The sequence below is a fragment of the Podarcis vaucheri genome, assembly GCF_965113315.1.
Source record: "Podarcis vaucheri genome assembly, chromosome: 8".
NCBI lineage: Eukaryota > Metazoa > Chordata > Lepidosauria > Squamata > Lacertidae > Podarcis > Podarcis vaucheri.
In genome coordinates, this window is record NC_138766.1 from 65,752,246 (window position 1) to 65,773,750 (window position 21,505).

At 42.7% G+C, this 21,505-nt stretch overlaps 1 protein-coding gene across 2 annotated transcripts; it reads left to right on the top strand.

Annotated features, from left to right (window-relative positions):
* The first annotated feature begins 541 nt into the window (after positions 1-541).
* Positions 542-21,303, top strand: LRRCC1 (leucine rich repeat and coiled-coil centrosomal protein 1). 2 transcript variants are annotated; one of them, XM_082233770.1, is made up of 19 exons: positions 542-687; positions 1,502-1,707; positions 3,117-3,182; positions 3,698-3,865; positions 7,422-7,591; positions 7,713-7,913; positions 8,897-9,090; positions 9,782-9,977; positions 10,832-10,980; positions 13,155-13,359; positions 14,609-14,748; positions 15,431-15,632; positions 16,344-16,529; positions 16,706-16,880; positions 17,471-17,634; positions 17,923-18,131; positions 18,329-18,466; positions 19,448-19,583; positions 21,073-21,303. In XM_082233770.1, the coding sequence occupies exons 1-19, from the start codon at positions 629-631 to the stop codon at positions 21,193-21,195; spliced, it is 3,087 nt and encodes a 1,028-aa protein (XP_082089896.1). In that variant the 5' UTR covers positions 542-628; the 3' UTR covers positions 21,196-21,303. The 2 variants fall into 2 exon arrangements, with proteins under 2 accessions (XP_082089896.1, XP_082089897.1); XM_082233771.1 differs by having other exon boundaries at positions 601-687; positions 1,507-1,707.
* Positions 21,304-21,505: the final 202 nt, after the last annotated feature.

Below are 21,505 nucleotides of genomic sequence, written 5' to 3' on the forward strand. Positions count from 1 at the left end.
TAAAAATGAAGAGTGACGCACCAAGCTGATTGGAGTTTCCGGGTTCACTTTAGAGAAGCGGTTCTTGGCTGCATGGGCTGTGTTGCACTGACAACATGTGTTTACATTGATATCTATATATATTTACAAATCTCGTTTTCCACCTTTAAAAAACTCAGAAAGTGGAGGACGAACTGTCTTGTTTTTAATCACCTTTTATCCTATCCATAGACTTACACCTCCCCCCCCTTGCCAAACAACCTGAGAGATAGGTAGATCCTAAGAAACTGAGTGGGGGAGAAGAGCTCCGGCCCTTCTGAATCGTGGCGCAAAGCCCCAAGCACTACCCTTCACTTTCTCTTCCTGTAGTAGGAGAAACGCGTAGAGTCCTGCGGCGCATCCTACTTCCGTCCCGGAAGTGCTCAGGCGACGTGCGTATCTGCTTTTTTGCATAGCGCTAGGGTTCTCTTTCTCCTCGCTCGCAGGGAAGAGCCGCTGGGAGGAGTTTCGAGCTTCCCGTCATGCCTTGCGCGGGCGCGGTTGTCCCAGCGACGGGGTGGGAGGGATTTGAAGCGGAGGGCGGCAAACGCCGCGGCGGCTGAGGGCGAGGGGCAGCTCCGAGGGAAGAGGCGGCGCCGACGGGAGCGGGATGGCGGAGCCCGGAGCGGCCTCGGGGGAGCTCAGCCTCATGGACAAAGGCGTCAAGAGGTGAGCGGCTGCAGCGGAGTCACGGAATCGTAAAGTTGGGCGGGGTCCCCAGGGGTCATCTAGTCCAACCCTCGCAATACAGGAATCCGTTGGTTCGGGTCCCAGCAGGGCAGGATGAACCATCAAGCGAAAGAAGCACGTGCTTGGGGCGTCCAGGGAGGGAGGCTCCGTGGACATTTTAACATTAATGGCCCCAAATTGCTCCGCTGAGCGTTCCTTTACTTAGTGCTTTTGAACTGCTAGGTTGGCAGGAGCAGGGACCGAGGAACGGGAGCTCACCCCGTCGCGGGGATTTGAACCACCGACCATCTGATCGGCAAGTCCTAGGCTCTGTGGTTTAACCCACAGCGCATAGCCCTAATTCACAGGCTTGTGAAGATTGGAAGTTGTGATGAGATGAACCTTATGGGAAGAGCGGGGTGAAAATGCATGGGCAGTTCCACCATTTAATTCTCACAACAACAACCCTGTGGGGTAGCAGTGAGAAAGAAAAATTGGCCTAGGATCCTCCATTGACTTTTCACAACTGCGTGGGGATCTGAACTTGCATCTCTCCCCAGTCCAAGCAGAAAGCTGGTCATACATCACATTGGCTTTCATCCCCAAGCGAGTGCAGCCTAATTGAGCACAAGTAGCCAGAGTAGAGAGCCAGGCCTGAGCACTGGAAATGACCATGCTTACCTGCCTTGCAGACCATTTGAGATAGGCTACTTACTGCTTATTTTTATTAATTACGGTAGGATTCTCTATTGCCTTCCCCCCCCCCCAAAAAAAAATTATTACATCCTAATACCATTTGCTTTTTCATTTGTAGTTTAGCGGAGATACCTTTAAGCTCAGAACTTCACACGCTCAACTTGCACAGTAACCAGATCTCCAGAATTGAAAGTCTTGGTCATATGTTGAACTTGCAGCATCTGGATCTCTCATCCAATCGCATACATTGGATTGAAGGGCTGAGTTCCCTGACCAACCTGCGTACCTTAAACTTAGCTTGCAACTTGATAACAAAGGTTGAAGGTTAGTCCTTGGCTTGACTGGTTTTCTGTTCCTAGTGTGCATGTCACATGTAATGACTGTGTTTGGATGACACGGAAAATCAGTGCTAGTGCAAGCTTCCAGATCGCTCCTGCTGTACTCCTCCCCTAGTGTAAGCAGGAGTAACAAATCACAAGCCTTGGCTTGCTACAGTGTGTGAACCACTGCTTGGCTTCAGATCTTGGTTTGCTTAGAGAGGAAATAAACTCCAAATCCTGGTTCACATGTTACAATAAGCCAAGGCTTGTGGTTTGTTGCTCCTACTTGTGCTCAGGAGGAATGCAGTAGGAGCAGTTCAACAGTGTGTGCTGGTTTACTGCTTGTTCAATTGCAAACTCTAGTTTATGGCAGGGGTGGGGAACCTCTGGCCCTCCCAGTGTTGCTGGACTGCAGCTCTGATCAGCCCTAACAAGCATAGCCAATGACTGGGGATGTTGGGAGTTGTAGTTCAGCAAGATCCGGTACCCTACACCTGGTTTGTACAGTGGTGCCTCGCAAGACAGAAAACTCGCTAGACGAAAGAGTTTTCCGTTTTGGAGGTGCTTCGCAAAACAAATTTCCTATGGGCTTGCTTCGCAAGACGACAATGTCTTGCGAGTTCCTGCTGTTCCCCCCCCCCTTTTCTAAGCTGCTAAGCCGCTTATCAGCTGATCCGATCAGCAGATAAGACGCTAATAGCGCTAATCCGCTAATCCGTCAATGGGCTTGCTTCGCAAGACGAAAAAACCGCTAGACGAAGAGAATCACAGAACGGATTCTTTTCGTCTTGCGAGGCACCACTGTAACTTGTTCGTTTCACACTCAAACACAACCCACTGGCTTGTGAACTTATTATTATTATTATTTATTTTATTCATTTATGCTTTTCTCCCAGAACCGGGACAGTTAAACGTTCTTATAAAAACTCATGCTATTTTGTTTTATAATTAATTATAAGAGGAAGACCCCTCTCCTCCCCACCTCCAAGCTGGATTGGAAAGTTGGGGCTTCCTATGGTGGTTCTTGGCAACTCTGTCAAGATGCTCCAAGTGCTTTGCTAGCCCAGTCCTCAAACAATCCTCTGTTTCCTTCCCCAGTTCCAAGCTGAGATAGAAAGTGGTGGGAGTGTCGTCTTACAATTGTGTTGGACCTCAGAACTGGAGACATAATTTGTTTATTAAATTTATATCCCACTCTTCCTCCCGAAGGAGCCCTGGACACTAGGGACATAATGTGAGGTCAGGAACAAGAGACAGTAACCATAAATTCTGGCTTGGCTGCCGACCAACCCTAAACTGTGGACCCCTGTAACTGTTGCGACTTTATCTTTTTTCTACATTATCTTAATGGCATATATTCTTTATCTGATCTCTGTGGTCAGTGATTTTTTTGTTTACCTTTTTCTTTCCCAGGACTGGAAAAGCTGTTTAACTTAACTAGATTGAATTTGTCTTACAACCGCATACATGACCTTACAGGTAAGAGATTTTTGCAGCTCATCCCTCTGCATATCTACTTGGAAGTAAGTCTTACTATGTTTGATGTGACTTAACTCCCATGATGGCTTTGCGAGAATTGTTATTGCTGCTGCATACATCTAACAATTGCCAATAAAGTGTTCATGGGGTATTTTACAAAAGGAAAGGAAGAAAAGTGGTTTATTCTAAAAGGAAGTACTTTTTCCACATAATGCATCGTTTCAGCTACAGAACTCATTCCCTCAGGAAACAGTGATGGCTACCAACTTGGGTGGCGTCAGCAGAGGATTAGACAAATTCAAGGAGGCTGAGACCATCAGTGGCTACTAGCCATGATGCCTGTGTTTTACCTCCACTATGCTTCCAAATTCCAGTTGCTGAGAATCATATTTGGCCATTGTGAGACCATGATCCTGGTCTAGATGAGCCCTTGGCTTGATCCAGAAGGGATTTCCTTGTCTTTACACACCTTCTTGTTGAAAATGTTTTTTGACATACTGTGTCTGTTTTTACAGGACTTTTGTACCTTCGTGGAGCCAATTTTAAAATTAGTTCTCTTGAGCTACACGGCAATTGTATAAGTAATATTAACCATTTACTCCAGTGCTTGGTGGGATTACAGTACCTGTCAAATCTTTCTTTGGAGAAGAGTGGAAAAAGTAACCCAGTGTGTGCAAAAATAGGTAAGAGTAGTGCACAGGAAACATTTATGACTCACTCTGTTTGCATTTTGAAGATTGGCATTTCCAGCTGATCACCAGATCATGACTTGGATCCAGATAACTGTTGGCAGAAAGAGAAAAGCACAAGTGCTGGTCCATGAATAATTGAGCTAAGGTTGCAGAAGACTTCTTGCAGCATGGCTGTGGCACCCCAGTTATAGAATGTCTCCCCCTCAGAGGCCAGGCTGACGCTAGCATTGATCTTAGTTCAGCACCGGGGAAACCTTTGACTGCAGCTTAGTATTGATGTTTGCTTGATTTTAAAATTAATGGCTATAGCAGGTTTGCAATTTGCTGTTTTCGTATTCCGCCCTGAGATCCATTATAGGGCGGGTTATAAGTATTTTAATAAGCAAAATATTCATAAGGGTGCATTGCAATATAAAAAAAACATGCTGAGAAGAAAGACGCAGACTGTACCATATAAAGTTCAGTGAACAATGAAAAAGTCTTGAGAAAGAGCTTGCGCAAACAGCAGAACTGCTTTGAAATCTTCTCATGCGGTGTTCTTTTGCTCCATTCAGAAATAGCCCTTCTGCGAGCGGTTGAGGCTTTCGGCTGCCAGAAGAACATCTCGGGAATGGATTGGAGCCTATAATTTAGTTCTTCAGTGAATGGTGTTTCAGATAATACAAGGATAGGGAACCTGTGACCCTCCAGATACAGTGGTATCTCGGGTTATGTACTTAATTTGTTCCGGAGGTCCGTTCTTAATCTGAAACTGTTCTTAACCTGAAGCACCTCTTTAGCTAATGGGGTCTCCTGCTGCTGCTGTGCCACGGAAGACGAATTCTGTTCTAATCCTGAAGCAAAGTTCTTAACCTGAGGTACTATTTCTGGGTTAGCGGAGTCTGTAACCTGAAGCATATGTAACCTGAAGCGTATGTAACCCGAGGTACCACTGTACTTGATTCCAACTCCCATCAGCCTCAGCCAGCACAGCCAATTGTTTGGGATGATGGGGAGTTGTAGCCCAAAGCATCTGGTAGGGAAACTGGTTCCCCATCCCTCTGGTATTGGGATAGTCAGATATGCTATACTGAAATGAATTTGCCTCACTGTTCGTGATGTTTAGACTGAAGCATGGAGCTCGTGACAGAGCTCGTGACGGAGCCTCAAGAACATCTTATAGGACGCTTATGAAAGCCTATGAGATGGCTATGAAAGCTTCTAAGAAGTCTTACTTTGCAGCTTCCATTGCATCCGCTAGCTCTCGTCCGGCACAACTTTTTAGAATAATTAGAGCAATAACGTCCTTAGGAGAACAAGAAGAAGAGAAGAAGAGTTTGGATTTGATATCCCGCCTTTCACTCCCCTTCAGGAGTCTCAAAGCAGCTAACATTCTCCTTTCCCTTCCTCCCCCACAACAAACACTCTGTGAGGTGAGTGGGGCTGAGAGACTTCACAGAAGTGTGACTGGCCCAAGGTCACCCAGCAGCTGCATGTGGAGGAGCGGAGACACGAACCCGGTTTCCCAGATTACGTGACTCTTAACCACTACACCACACTGGCTCTCAACCAAATTTAAGCACAAATTTGGCTCTCAACCAAATTTAAGCACAAATTTGACCCACAGCTGTGAGGCATTCACGAGCTTTTTTGCGGAGAAAGTCCTGTTGCTCCGCCGTGACCTCCCTGCCAATTTAGATACAGTGACTGAACTAGAGGCCCCTTGACTGACTTCAGGTCCAGTGTTGGACCATTTCGATCGAATACTCCCTGGTGATGTGGATAGATTCCTCCAAGTTAGTAGGCCCACCACCTGCCTCCTTGATCCGTGCCCGTCTTGGCTGATTAGGGAGTGTCCAGATGTTGTGCGGACCCCCCTGGTTGAAATTATCAATTTGTCCCTTGACACGGGGACATTCCCAGGGGAACTGAAGGAAGCAGTGGTATGTCCACTCTTAAAGAAAACTTCATTAGATCCCTTAGACCTATCCAATTACCGCCCAGTTTCAAATCTTCCATATCTGGGTAAGGTAATTGAGAGAGCGGTTGCTGAACAGCTTGGTAGGTTTCTGGAGGAAACGTCGGCTTTCAGTCTGGTTTCCGTCCTGGTTTTGGGACCGAGACGGCTCTGGTTGCCCTAACAGACGATCTCCGTAGACAGCTGGATCGAGGCGGGTCAGGACTGGTGATCCTTTTAGATTTGTCAGCAGCCTTTGACATGGTCGATCATGATCTTCTGGACCACCGCCTCGCAGACGTGGGGATACAGGGCATAGCCCGTAACTGGCTGTGCTCTTTTATCTCTGGTCGGGGACAGAGGGTGGCACTAGGGAGGGAAATGTCGTCGCGCCACTCCTTGGTGTGTGGAGTGCCGCAGGGCGCAATCCTCTCCCCAATGCTTTTTAACATCTTTATGCGCCCCCTTGCCCAGATTATCTGGAGCTTTGGGCTGGGCTGTCACCAATATGCTGATGACACTCAGCTCTATCTGCTGATGGATGGCCACACTGACTCAGCCCCAAACATACTGACCAGATGCTTGGAAGCTGTGGCTGGATGGTTTCGTGGGAGCCGATTGAAACTAAATCCTTCGAAGACAGAGGTCCTATGGCTAGGTCGGGATGGCATGGGGATGAGGGACCAATTCCCTTCTTTTGCGGGAGCCCAATTAGTGCCATTGCCTTCCGTTAAGAGTTGGGGTGTAATCCTTGACGCCTCCCTTTCCATGGAGGCGCAAGTTACAGCAACAGCCAAGGCGACATTTTTCCACCTTCGCCGCATCGATCAGTTGGTCCCTTACCTTTCCCGCCCCGACCTGGCCACAGTGATCCATGCGACGGTCATCTCCAGGCTTGACTACTGTAATTCGCTCTACGCGGGGCTGCCCTTGAAGCTGTCCCAGAAACTCCAGCGGGTGCAGAATACTGCAGCGAGACTCCTCACGGGGTCTCTGCCATGGGAGCATATTCACCCAGTGCTTTTCAAGCTGCACTGGCTCCCGGTGGAGTACAGGATCAGATTCAAGGTGCTGCTTTTGACCTTTAAAGCCCTTCACGGCCTAGGACCCTCATACCTACGGGACCGCCTCTCCCGGTATGCCCCACGGAGAACCTCCAGGTCCATAAATAGTAACACCCTTGTGGTCCCGGGCCCTAAGGAAGTTAGATTGGCTTCAACCAGAGCCAGGGCCTTTTCAACTCTGGCTCCGGTCTGGTGGAACGCTCTGTCTCATGAGACCAGGGCCCTGCAGGATCTGATTTCTTTCCGCAGGGCCTGTAAGACAGAGTTGTTCCGCCTGGCCTTTGGCTTGGAGCCAATTTGATTCCCTCCCTCTCTTTCTTTTTTCTTTTCTTTCTCCCTCTGTGATGAGGCTACATTTTAATATTTTAATGTTTCAATATTTAATGTTGTATTTTTTAATTTTGTTTTTAAGTTGTAATCATTTAACTTGTTTTTATTTTTGCTTGTAAGCCGCTCTGAGCCCGGCCTTGGCTGGGGAGGGCGGGGTATAAATAAAAATTATTATTAGTAGTAGTAGTAGTATTAATAGCTTCTCTGTTCTTCTTAGGCTACAGAGAGATCCTCCTTCAGGCTTTACCCCAGCTAACCATCCTAGATGGAAGGAATATATTTGGTGAACCAGTAAACTTGGCAGAAGCAAATTCAACAGATCTGAAGTGCTTAGAAGGCCTTTTAGACTGCTTGGCTTCATCCAGTTCTCCTGCAGATGAAGATGAGGTGCTGTGACTCCTGCATGTGGGGGGGCAGTGGAGGGGGGCCTTTTTGTCTTTGAAAATGTCAAAGCAGGGTACGTCCCCCCCCCACTAGTCATCACTTATGCTTTGTTTCTTTTAAACAGACTTGTATCAATTTGCCAGTGATGACACCCTGTATTGATGAGGTGTTAGCTCAGTTTCGCCAGCATGCCTGTACGCCAACCTGGCCCGCCACTAGCTCTTCCCCTGAGGGCATATCCTCTTCCGAGCCAGAAAGAATTAAACTGGACAGTGACATGAGAATAAAAAAACTAGAGGATCAGATATCACAGCTGCTGGAAAAGGTAACGGTTTACATTTCCCCCTCTGGCTTGACAGATATCTGTTTGCTGATGAGCATTGGAACATACGAAGCGGCCTTGTACCTGGTCAGACAATAGTCCCATCTAGTTCAGTATTGTCTACATTGACTTTGCATCTCTCCCAGACTCACCTGGAGGTGCCGGGAATTAAACTTGGGTTGTTCTGAAAGGCAGGTGTTCTACCACTGAGCTACAGATCTTCCCCAAATGTAAGATGGATCTACACTGGTTGTTTATAACGTTAAAATGCATTATTAAAATGAGACACAGAGGGCGCTGTGGAGCAGTGAGCCTTCGACAATGGGAAACTGCATTGAGAGTTATATAATGCTATATTTAATAACATTTTTACAGATCAGTGTAGATCCAGCCGTAGAGTTACAATTGAAACAGTTGCTCTATGTGACATAGATATAGTTTATATCTTGTGCACCCATTTATAGAGGCTTGGGATGACTGCAGCAAAGCTACCAACTGACTTGTCTGAAACAATTGACTTCCCCACCCATTTTTTTCCATTTGGTTGCTTCTGGCTCATTCTTCTTGCTTTAATACCAAAGGTCTGAATTTGAAAGGTCTGTAGTCCATGACTTCAGACAGAGTATGATCAACAAGCCACTTGAGCTTCGGTAGTCCCAGAACTGCAGTGCGAATAAGCTTCAGAGTGCAGTATGAGTCATGCGCTTGAGAGCAAAATTGTTCTTATGGTCTGAGTGGAAAGTGCTGAAGCTTGCAGTTGAGGAGCTTAGGCTGGGTATTTTGGGAACTTAAAGGGAAGAAGAACCTCGCTTAATTGCTGCTTGAAGTAATAATGGACACTTCTTACTTTTGGAGTTAATACATTTTCACAGATTATCCTGCTGTAAGTGGCATTCAGTGTAATCAGCTACCCAAGACAGTCTAAAAGTAATAGGTCTAAAGATCAAGTAAGATAAAAAATGAGCTCTAAATCCTTTTATTTTTAGGTGACTAATACTTCAAAGGCTGGCGTTGCTCTTAATGTTCTCAAAGCAAAAAGGGACACAGATCTCACTTCAGAGAGTGGTGGTGAAAGTGGGAAAGAGAACAGAAAGGTAGCTAAAAGGAGCAAGATCCCCAGTTATCGAAAAGCCACTTCGTCTACAAAGTACCATTCTCAGAGAGGCAAAATTTCAGACAGGTATCTTCAGTTTGTTGATGTGTGCTTCCATATTCACATGCAGTCTTTTACCCATTTACTTGGGAGTAAGCCTCATTGAACTTGGTGGATTTCTGAATAGGCATGTCTAAAATAATGTTTTCAGTGGACTTTTAGGTACTTCTAGTTGGTACCCTGAGATCATCTTCTGAGGCCCTTTGTGCCTCCTCCACAAGAAGTCCTGAGTGTGGCAACACAAGAATGGACCATTTCTGCAATAGCTCCCCATTTGTGGAATGCTTTCCCCGGGGAGTTTTGCCTGGTGCCTTCATTATATATCTTTAGGCGCCAGGAAAAAACATTCCTCTTTAATCAGGCCTTTGGCTGACTGACATTCAATGGCCTTTTAAAATGTGGGGGGTTTGGGGGGGCTGTTTTTATCTTTATTTTATGTAGTCTGTGTTTTTATATCATGGTTTTATCCTGTGAACCGCCCTGAGACCTGCAGGTATAGGGCAATATACAAATTTAATAAATAATGATAATAGTTCGGAGAGCAGTTTGGGTGTTAAAAATACAACAGAAATGGTTTTGTGTGCTCGTTTATGATCAAGTAAAAGCACAAAAAATTCTCCTTTAAGTATTTAGAAGGCATTCTAAATGCATTTGGTAACATCTGGAAGTTTTTTTGTCCAAGTATTGATGTGTGAGTTTAATTTATGTATCGTTTTAGGGCAGGAGAGCAGACTTGTGTAAAGTCAAAAACCCGAGGATCTCAAGTTAAAGAGGAAGAAAATTCAAGTCCAACTTCAGAAGTTCCGAGCTCAGATTTAGTGGGGAGATCGCCCAAGAATTTGGGTGTGCAGAAAAACCAAATGAAAAAACTAAAACGTTTAGATTCCAGTACTCAAGAAGAGTCGACTTACAGGGTAGGTATATTTTACTCTTTTATTACTTCAAGGTATTTAAGGCTAACATGGTCTTCACACTAGCCATAAAAACTGGCACTAATATAAATATTGATCAACAGAAGTAGGAGTAACTTTCTAAATCGAAGTGGAGAGAACTCCTAAACTTGTAAGGCAACATGAGTGTTCTAGCTGTTGGTCCACTGAGGACAGGATCTCTTGCAGCTGAATCGGCTTATAGATATCACTATAGGATCACAGAAATACATCTGTAGAGATATTTTCAGAAGCAGCTTATGGTACAGAGAGTGACTAAACTTTGAAGTGCAGTACGTCTCTCACATCTGCTTTCTCATGTTTTCTCCTTGCATCAGCACCTCCTTCAGCATTCTACTTGCTATTTTGAACCTCAGAACTGGCTCTTCTTTTGCAGTATGCACCTGACTACCATTGTCACATGGACATTCTCATGCTTTTATGAAACCCATTGTTTCTTTTCCAGGATTACTAGACTTTACCTTTGCTGACCTTCATTCTTCTACTTATTTGGAGCTGAAGTAGATCATTTCTTGATATGCCCAATATTGGTTTTTAAAGTTGGGATTTGTCAGTTGTTAAGCAAAAGCAATCCCTTTGCCTTAACTGTCTAGTAGCCTAGTTTTTAAACCGTTCCTATAGTGTAGCGGCCTGCAGTGTCGGAGTCATGGCCATATAGCACATTATCTTTTGGGAGAATAAAGTGGGTGTCTATCATCTCCCTTCTGCGCCAACACCCTTCCTGCCCCAAAATACATCCACCTTTCTTCTTAGTAGAAACAATTCTTCTGCATTTGTAGCTTCTCCTTTGGAATATATGGGATCTCTGTCTTGTTCAGGCACTGATTCAAGAGCTGGATCAGGAGAGAGAGAAAAGGTGGAAGGCTGAACAAGCTGAAAAGAAACTGAGAGAAAATATCAAAGAGCTGCAGGACCAAGCAAAAGAAGAAAAGGGTATTCAAAGTATGGCTGTGTATACTACAGACCGGTAAGGATCCAGCATGTTCAAATGACCTTCTGAAAATTAATTTAGTACCAGTTCCCCCCCCCCAGCATTTCTTCAGAGCAATAAAATACAACAAGTTTCTATAGGTGTCTGTAGGTTTATTTGCAAATCAATAACTTTCAGTGTGTTTTAGGCTATAAATCTTCCACTATCCTGTTCTGTTCTACTGCTCTTCAACAGAAGAACACCTTGTGTCAAAGGTGGCTGGAGGTGCAGCTTTTCAGAAAACTGATCAACCTCGTCATCAGGGTGATACTATTAGCAATATTATAATTGACTTTGCCTTCAAATAATTTTGAAGTGTGCTTGAAAAATCCTTGTTAGCACTTCTGGCATTTGACTATACATGAATAACTGAGGATTATCTGCAAAACTTCTGTGCATAGTTTATCCTTCAAAAAAAGAATATTACTTTTACAACATTGCATTTCAGATATTGGTCTGGTTTGCACAAAATGCTAATTCTTGGTTTATTAACCAATGGGCTTTTAAAAAAATCATCCGAGCCCTTCCCTGTGGCTTAACTATAGTTTGTTCCTGCCAACAATATGTGAAGGCATAGCTTGTTGCTGTTGGCTTGTGCACCTTGGTTTGTTTTAACTGTGACTTGACATTGCATACGAACCCTTCCTTAGCTAAGGTTTGTTTGATTACCAAACTACAAAGGCCATAGCAGCTGCAGAACAAACTTTGTAGAAACAAGCCATGGTTTCTAGAATCCTCTGAAGTGGTTTGTGTGATCATCTGTGGGACAACTTCATACTTGTGGCAAACTTGTGGTTTGTCAAACAAACCATGGCTTAGTGTAATGTGTGAATCAGGCCATTATTTCCTGACGATGAACATGCCCACTTAAAATATATATTGGGCTGTGTTTGCTATTAAGCTACCTTTGCAGTTCCCACTCACCTTCTTCTGAATGTTTGTCACTTGGATAATTCCACATCCTTTTCAGCCTATAAGAACAGGAAAGTTGCTTGTTTTTTTGTGAAGGAAAGTGAAAGCCAAGCTGCTGAATTCAGCATCTATTGTCAAGTTTTGTGTGTTCTGTGCTTGTGGGGATGTTGGAGTATGCACAACCTTAATGGACATACCTGGACCTGGCTAACACGATCTGACAAGGAGGCCATAGCTCAGTGGTAGAGGAATATTCTTTGCATGTGAAATGTTCCATGCTCAATCCTTGGCTTCTCTAGGTAAGACTGAAAAATGCTCCTCCCTAAAACCCTGCAATTTAGCATGGGCACTACTGTGCCAGATAGAATCTCACTTGGAATACAGCAACAAAAGGTCTTCTACAAGCTTGATGCAGAAATGCTGAAACTGGACAAAGCTGGATGCCAAAGTATATGCCAGTAGTTTTAGGCAGATGATTTAACTCCTGAGTTAAATATTTACAGTTCTTCCTCTTGAACTTTGAGTGCTTTCTCATTGCCCTTCTGGAAAAGCTTTCCCCTCCTCACTTAGTTCTATCAACTAATTGCTTAGGTTCATACAACTCATTGCTTAGGTTGGGAGCATGACAAATATTGTAGGAAACAGTAATTTGACCGGAGATCACTTAGGCACCGACTATTGGGTGCTTCTGCCAGTGACTAAAAACATACCTTTTCACCCAAGCTTTTCCTGACTGTTAATACTGGATCCTAGCATTTCTGGCTATTTTAATATCAACTGATGTTTGCTGATACGGCTTTTTAAAATGGCCTTTTTATTTTCCTATAATCTGCCTTGGTTTTTAAAATGAAAGGTGGTATATAATAATTTTAATATGTAAAAAATAAATCCATTGTCTAACTACAGCTCAACTTAGACATCATGCCAAATCATGGTTAAGGAAGCTGAACTGTTCTGGCATGATATCTGAATGGACAAGCCATAGTTATGTCTGGCCCTTTGCTTCTGGAGGTTGCTGTTCCATGGAGATGGGAGTGAATGTCAGAAGCTGAGCACTGGGAGTCGGGGAGCAGATGAGCAGGTTTAAAGCGTGGCTTGCCTATATGCTTTGGAAATGCCAACTGTGATTTGACCTTAAGTGATACACCGAGTATCGAAAGCTATACAATACTATGGCGGCATCTCTTCATACATTCCTAAACAGCGCCACTTCTTACTTTGAAAAAGTAGTGATTTTGAATGAACAGGATGTTTTTCAGGCTAAAAGAGCTGGTTTTGAGAGAAAGAAATGCGAAAACCAAACTTCAGGTGGACATTCAGCATCTGAAAGACGAAGTTGAACGACTTCACAGGGAACTAGATCAATCACGACATAAAGTGGAGGAGCAACAAAAGGCACTTCAGACTTTAGAAGAAACGCTGTCCAAAGTGGAGACTCAAAGAGCACAGCGGCAAGCCTCAGAGGTACAGCCTTTGTTTCTCACTGAAGAAAATAAGTGCTTACAGTTCAGTTAATCAGGTGTAAGGGAGGACTGGTCTATTTTATCTTATCTCTCAGCACCTCTGCATGATGAGTTGCACCTGCCAAAATTCTGTCTCCTACATAGATTTGGAACTCAAAATTTTCTAGAGCATATTTTGGTTAAGCATGTTGAGATTCTGTTTTATCTGGTGTGTTCTAGTACTGGAGTGTCAGTATTTTCATTCTCCCATTGCTGATGTAACATGACATCGAGCAAAGAACTAAATAACCCTGCATTTGCATTGGGAGAGCATCACCATATCCAGCTCCTGTAATCTCTACAGCTGGAAAAATGGCTGCCACATAGTAAACCTTGTGCAGCTCCATTCGTACAAAAGCTAGAGTTGGCTATAGGGCAGCACAACCAGTTCCGCTACAGCGGGCACTGAGCCTAGGGGGCACCACAGGATGTTACAACTATGACATACATAGTGTATTAAGCAGGACGGAAGGCGATGGGGGGGGGCTATCCTTGACCTTGCACAGGGCATCACTGAAATTTGAAAGACCTTCAAAAGCTTCCTGTATAATTGCAGGGATGTGTGGCTATTTATGTTCAACTTTATGTTGAATAAAGCTATGGAATGGTACTATGGATATGAGTGTGAGCCAAACAATGAAAGATGTGATTGGGGGGCATGGGGAGTAATGTAAAAGTGTATTCCATGGGAGGGGAAGCTCTTTCAGCCTGAGAGCCACGGTACCTTCTGCCCAACTCCCAGTGCCACTTGCTAGTTGTGCTACATCAAAAAGCAGATATAGGAAAGGAGGACAAAACTAAAGCCAGATCTTCATGGAGTTTGCAGCTGAGGATAGAAATATTGATGCTTAATCCTCCATCTTCAATCTCTGCTGCCTCTGCCTGCCTGCCTGCCAATCTCTCTCTCTCTCTCTCTCTCTCTCTCTCTCTCTCTCTCTCTCACACACACACACACACACACACACACACACACAAAAAAAAACACATGGCAATTTGACTTGAAACTCTCTTGCATTGCTACTGATATAAGGCTGTTTTCAAGCCCAATTGCTTCATGGGTTTTCTAGGGGGTAGGAGTACATGCTAGCCAGAAAGATTTCTATGATGTCTCATGGTGAAGCTGGCAGCTCCGCCAAGATGTTTTGCTTGTAGTACCAACTCTCAGCAACCATGATAGTGTGTTCCTTATCTTCCTTTGATACATTGCACAGAGGAAGCAAATTCAAGCTGCAGAATTAAAAGTTTCAGCTTCAGAGAGAGAAGTGCAATTGCTTCGAATTTCTTTGCAACAACAAAAAGAGAAGGTGGAACAAGTCCATGAACTTCTTATGCTGAGAGAGCAGGAACACAGGTATGTGTCTCAAGACAATCCAGAAAGCACGGGTATACATTAGTTGTGCATTTTTAAAAAAAAGGTCAGCTTTGTGTCAGACAGTAGACTATTTTATTAAAAGAGAGAGAGTGCAGAGACAGTTAATTCTGTACTTCATAAAGAAGAATTCATTAGGTTTTCCCAGCAAACCAAAACTACAATTTGCTGTTTTTAGAAAGATTATAAACTGACAAAGACGCCTTTTTAAAGGGAGCAAGTCCTTGTGGTAAGAAATGGTTGTAAGTGAAGTGCTATCCAGGCAGTCTTGTATCTGAATTAACATCTGTGATCTGAAGAACCGTTTGAACCTCATCTCCGCATACGTGGTGTCTAAGAACTACAAAGTACAGTGGTACCTCGGGTTAAGAACTTAATTCGTTCCGGAGGTCCGTTCTTAACCTGAAACAGTTCTTAACCTGAAGCACCACTTTAGCTAATGGGGCCTCTTGCTGCCGCCGCATGATTTCTGTTCTCATCTTGAAGCAAAGTTCTTAACCTGAAGCACTATTTCTGGGTTAGCTAAGTCTGTAACCTGAAGCGTATGTAACCTGAAGCATATGTAACCCGAGGTACCACTGTATGGAAGAGCTCCCATCTGCAGACATGCACTCCTCATTTATTTTACTGTGTAGCTTCTTACTCATAGGTCTTGTTATTCCAGAAAAGAACTTGAAACTAGAGTTACATTGACTGGCTCAGAATTCCAAGAAGCTTTGTCAAAAGAAGTGACTAGAGAGCAGCAGCGGCACGAACATCATATTAAAGAACTGCAGGGGAAGAATACTCTGCTGCACCAAAAGTATAAGGATCTAGAGGATGAGTTTCGTTTTGCATTAACGATAGAGGCCAGAAGATTTACTGAGGTAAGAAATAGAAAGTGTATGAGGAGATCTATATTAGGAATTCTGCTAAAACAGAAATGATTGTCCTTTTTTCATAGCAGTACATTTGCAACAATAAGTTCATTCTACATTTGTAAAGAGTCTGTGCTCTGGAACTCCATTTTATTTTATCTGTGTTTTTATTTTTATTGCGTTATTTTATCACACATGTGTTTGCTGTCCTGGGTTTCTTTGGGAGGAAGATATATCAGCATATAAATTTAATAAATAAATACAATCAATAAGATCCATATATTTTGGGGGGTTTTATATTGTAATTTTATGTTGCGAACCGTCCTGAGATCTACGGATGAAGGGCAGTATACAAATTTAATAACTAAATAAATTCAGTTTTTACTAAACAAACATCTGTTAATTAGCTGCTATAAAATTGATTAGTGCTTTTATGCAAACTTTGAAGATACACTCAGGCTGCAATACGCACTGATTTTGGAGCAAATCCCATTGAACTCAATGCTGCTCGCTTCTGTGTAGATGTGGATAAGATTGCACTTGTCAAGTTACAAAATTCCTAAAATGCAAGGTAATATTCGGTGTTTAATGTCATGTGTTTTCAAATTAACCTCTTGTCCATTCGAAAGTTACATTGCAGTTTTTATTGAGTAAGAAATAACTCACACGTAGCAATAACCTTTCTAATAATTTGCAATTTGTTTCCCCTTGCTGAAATAGGTTAAAGAAGGCTTTGACAATGTTGCTGCCGAGCTGGCAGAACATAAGCATCTTCTTGCTCAGTCTCTGCAAAAAGAAAAGCAATCGGCCACCCTAATCCAAGAGCTGACATCCATGGTTAAAGAACAAAAAATGAAGATTGCAGAATTAGTCAGATCGAAGCAAGAAATGACACATAACTTGAGAGTATGCATTAATAGGCTTATCTAACTTTTGTATGTTGTCTTCTGTACACTGCATTTTGTGTTAATACACAGAAGACTGTTGTCAATCAACAGCATGAAACATTGAATGGCACTGCAGCTTCAAATACAGTGAAAGCCTTCTTTCACAATGGCATGTGTCCTTTTTCTTTTTGTCAGAGTCAAATCCGAACTCTTGAAAATATGGTGGAGGAAGATAAGCAGGCGACTATTCAACTTGAGCTTCTTAAACAGGAGAAATCAAAACTTATTTCACAGATAACAGCCCAGGAATCTGTAATTGACGGATTAAAAGCGGAGAGGAAAATATGGGGACAAGAGTTGGCGCAACAGGGTAAATACCTGTATTCTGCTTTGGTAGGATGCTGATAAAGAACAAAGTGAAACTTAAACCTGCATGTTAAGCCTCTGTAAGAATGCAAAGTGTCTACATTCTAATGGTGTTGCAATGGGCTGTACTGGCAAAAAGCTCCGTAGCTGCATTGCTTGCATCTATTTCCTAATGCATCACAGCTTTATGTTTTGGTAGTGCTTTACACAGTAGAGGCATTCATCCCCAATCTGGCATGCTCCTGTATCACACACATAAGAGCTGCTGAAAGTGTCTAGGTGTCCTTCCAGCAGTATCATGATTTTCCAGAAATTAATTTCCAAAATACTATTTACTAAGGACAGGTTGTTCTGTTAATGAGACTTGGGTGTGCTTTTTCATTCTTAAGCTAAGCAGGTTAACAGTTTTCAAACAGTTACTACAGTAGCCTAAGCAAAGAGGCATTTAAGAAAGCCTGGATGCCCAATGTTAGTTTTCAGACACGAAGAAGAGTGGGGTGGTTTTGATTGCTTTGCAATCTGTTAACACGACAAATTAACTTCATTATCTGCAGCACTGAAAAGGTAGACTTTGTTTTGTGTCTCCCTCCCCAGGAGCATCTCTTGCTCAAGATCGGGGAAAACTGGAAGCCAAAATAGAAGTACTAACTAGTGAGAATGAGACTCTGAGAAAACAAAACGAGCGCAACAACGACGCATTGAAGATTAAGTCTAAAATAGTGGAGGATCAAACAGAAACGATTAGAAAGTTGAAAGAAGTAAGAGTTGTTTTTTTTAACAAACTTGCCTGAAAACAGATATTGAATACAGTAAAGGTTCTTGTAATGATGAGAGGAAAGCAGAGAAATGGCACAACAATTGTGCATGGGTTGTCTTCAAATGTTATCAAGTGATAGAGGTATAATGGCCATTCTTTTCTGGCAAGCGTCCTCTGCTTTTAACTATAGGAGACTGAGTAAGCAGAGTTTTTTCCTGTTGATCCATTTTGAACCTTGGAAGTTTTAGCTGTGGTCCAGGGCAAATATATTGATAAAATTGTTTTCAAGGCCTCACAGGACCGAGATGAGCAGATAAGAAAGCACCGCGAAGAAAGTACTGAAATGCAGAAGAGACTTCAGGTGCAGCTGGAGGGAAGAGAGACTCAGTTGGATGATCTCATGGAAAAATTGGAAAGGCAAAATGAGAGGAAAGAGGAACTCAAACAGCAGTTGCAGGAAAAAGAAACAGAGCTCGAAGATATCAAGAAAGCTTATAGGTACTAACTAGTAATGTCTTAAATGCTGCTAAATTAATATTAGTAATGCTAAAGTGTCAGTAGGCCATATTGAGGCAGGATGGGAAGCTGTAACTTTTCTTTTCCCATTACAAAAACTTGAAAAAGTAGGGATATGGTTTTCATTGTAGTACGAGTAAGTCTCTGAAGCTTCTGTGAAAATGTCCATTACATTTCAGTGCAATGAATAAAAAGTGGCAAGATAAAGGAGGATTGTTGAGCAAATTGGAAGCACAAGTCAAACAAATGAAAGAAAATTTTGATATGAAAGAGAAGCAGCTGATTGAGGAGAGAGATAAAAGTATTCAGGCACAAAAGTAAGTTGCTATATTTGTCTTTCTGATTGTATTACTGTGAATTCATTCAAGACAGTCATATTTTTGGTGTATGTATTCTTCATGAAAGATCTTGCAGAACAGGGTGTCTTTTAGATAAATTAGAGGAAGAAATTTTCTTTCCTGAATGGAGGTTGTGGCTTTGGGGGAAGCTTCTTGTTTGCAGTATGGACATATATTGGAACTTCCATTGGTGAAAGGTGCTCACAACTATCATTACAATACTGTTTGTTTTTATCCCTAATTAAATTGAAAATTCATAAAGGACCACCTGTAGCCTGACAAAATTTGAAAGCAATTCTTTAGCCCAATTTTATGAACTCTAGGAGGTGACATAAATATTGGTTGGTATTTGTAAAAAGAGAGTTCTCCTGTGGAAACCTAGTACATTTCTGTTTTATATGTGGGGAAAAATAAAAAGGGTTCTTTCCATTCACTGAAGGAATTCCAATCCAACAGAGGTTTTGGTTGGAAGTATGTGGTGGAAGCCATTTTTTTCTGATTACTGCTTACTCTATAGGCCCTTTTGCCTTCTAACAGCTGCACCAGAGGAATTAAAATAATGCGGGTGGTGAGGAAATTTGCCTTCTGCCCCCCATTCCTTTCAGCAGAGCTTCCTGAGTGAGGAATTCTGTTCATGGGAAGCATGGATGGCATCCCAGAGGTTTATGGTTTAAACTTGCAACAGATCCATGCTTTCCCCCCTTCACATATTTCTCCAAATTTCTAGTGTATACATACACTGTCTCTGCTAATGTGGTTTCTGTAACAAAATATCTAGAAAATTGAGATTACAGTAGAAAAAATCCAGTCAGAAAATGCTGCTTACAATATGTGAATGAGTTACTGGGATGTACTTAGTAAAGAATATTTTTTCTGACTGTAAGAGAATAGTTGTCTACACAACATGCATATCCCAATAGTGATATAGATATAAGGTTTAAGAGTTCATTTTGTGTTTAGGGCAGTGGTGGAAAAGCTGCATTCTATGGATGATGCTTTCCGAAGACAACTTGAATCAACGCAAGCAGCGCATCAAGCAGAATTGCTGCAGCTAGCAAATGAAAAACAACGGCAAATTGCGGCAGCAAATGAAAAGGTGATAGATAATGCTAAAAGCACCCAAATGTTGCTTCACTTTTAAAAAATATGTTAAGCAAATAAATCTACTAGTTTTTGTTTGCTAACAATGTGTAGATAACGCCTTGATTACTGCAGCTACTGCAGAAGAATGATCAGCGGATGCAGGATATGGAAATCCAACCTTCTGATATAGTTGGATCAGAAAAAAATAAATAAAATTTGTGCTTTTGACAATGTCACCCACTACCATTTACTCACAGTCTGTATTCAAGATGATGGGGCTTAACCTGTAAAGCTTCTATGGGCTGGCTGTTGCCTATTACTGAATAGTATTCACGTGGCCTTAAGGTTGACGAGTGATGCCTTGCTGAAAGTCATATGTGTACTGATAGATCTAGAAAAGCACACTGCATAATTCTCAGTAATGGTGGTTGGTTGTTCATTCTTAAAAAATCAAATGAAAGGGCTGCTAGAGACCCTTTTTTTCCCCATTTAGGAAACTTTTGGAAGTTTGTGTGAAATTAGTTCAAGAATGAATGTGTTCTCTAGTGGGTGCAGGTACTTGGTAGTGGTCCTCTGTCTTTGTGAGGAACTTTTACTGAAAATTGGAATGGATCTAAATAAAAGCCTACAGAAGGGGGTTGGCAGAAGCTGGCTTTCTTCTCTTCCCCAGTAGCCCATATCCTTCCCCCCCCCCAAAAAAAAAGGGTTGGGGCAGTGGTTTTCAGTCAGTGTGCGGTGGGCACCCTGGGGTGCCTTGAATGGTGCTCGGGGTGCCACGGGCAACACTGACCTCTGTCCCTCTTTCCTTCCCTCCCTCCTCTGATGCTCTTTCGTGTCTCTGCCTCCCAAAGGCTTGCACAGCTGTCTACTGCAGCAGCCCTGGCTATAAGCTCCGCAGGCGAATGGAGGGGAGCTCAGAGATCCAGGGACTCCCAAGGAGAGGGGAGAGGAGAGGAGGCCTCCACAAGGGGAGGGTGTTTGAGAACGGGTGAGAGGCTGCCAGCTCTGCAGGCAAGGGGTGACTTAATAGGGCTCCTGAGCCCCACAGGGATGCCAGAGAGAGAATGTAGTTGGTTGAAGGGAGCTGCGGACTCAAAAAGGTTGAAAACCTCTGGGTTGGGAAATCCTACTAAGCCGGGAGGTATCTGAAAAGGCAATCGGCTTCCATCAGCTGCTGTATGTATGCTTTTCCCTGGTTGCAACCCATTAATGTTTCAGGTATGTATTGTATAATGTATACATTTAAAGTATATATTTAACTTTTTAAAGTGTAATAGGTTTTGCACGATAGGCATTACCTTTTATGTAGTCTACATGAAATGTATGTTGGTGCTTTCACAAATGTAACCTCTTCAGCCAATTTCAAACTTCTACCTACCTTTCTATAACATTTTCAGAAATAATGTTGTAAGTTCCTATTATATTTTACGTATCTTTCATTGCACAAACAGACCACAAGTTCACAAGGGTGTCATTTATAACAGATGTAAATTTTATTTCAGGTTTACCAAGTTGAAGAAGAAATGCGTCAACTCTTGCAAGAGACTGCAAGCAATAAAAAGGCCATGGAAGAGAAAATTAAAAGATTGACAGTTGCTTTGAGTGACATTCAGCAGGAGCTCTGAAGTACAGGGAATGTGACACTCCTGTAGAGGCATACAAAATTCAGTAAGATAGTCAGCCTTGATGGACCCAACTATGACATTAGCCGTTTATTCAAAGTTAGTCTTCTGGGGGAAAAAATGCTGCATATTGGCATGACTTATATCTGCACTTTATGTATAATATTTTCAAAATAAATAGTTACCTTAAATTACTGATTTACTAAAGAGGCGATTCAAAGGCTTGAATAACTTTTGGAAACTTGGAGAGGTTTTAAAAAGTGGTCTTTGCTCTCTGCCATAGTGCTGAAAGGAAGAATCCTATATATGGGGA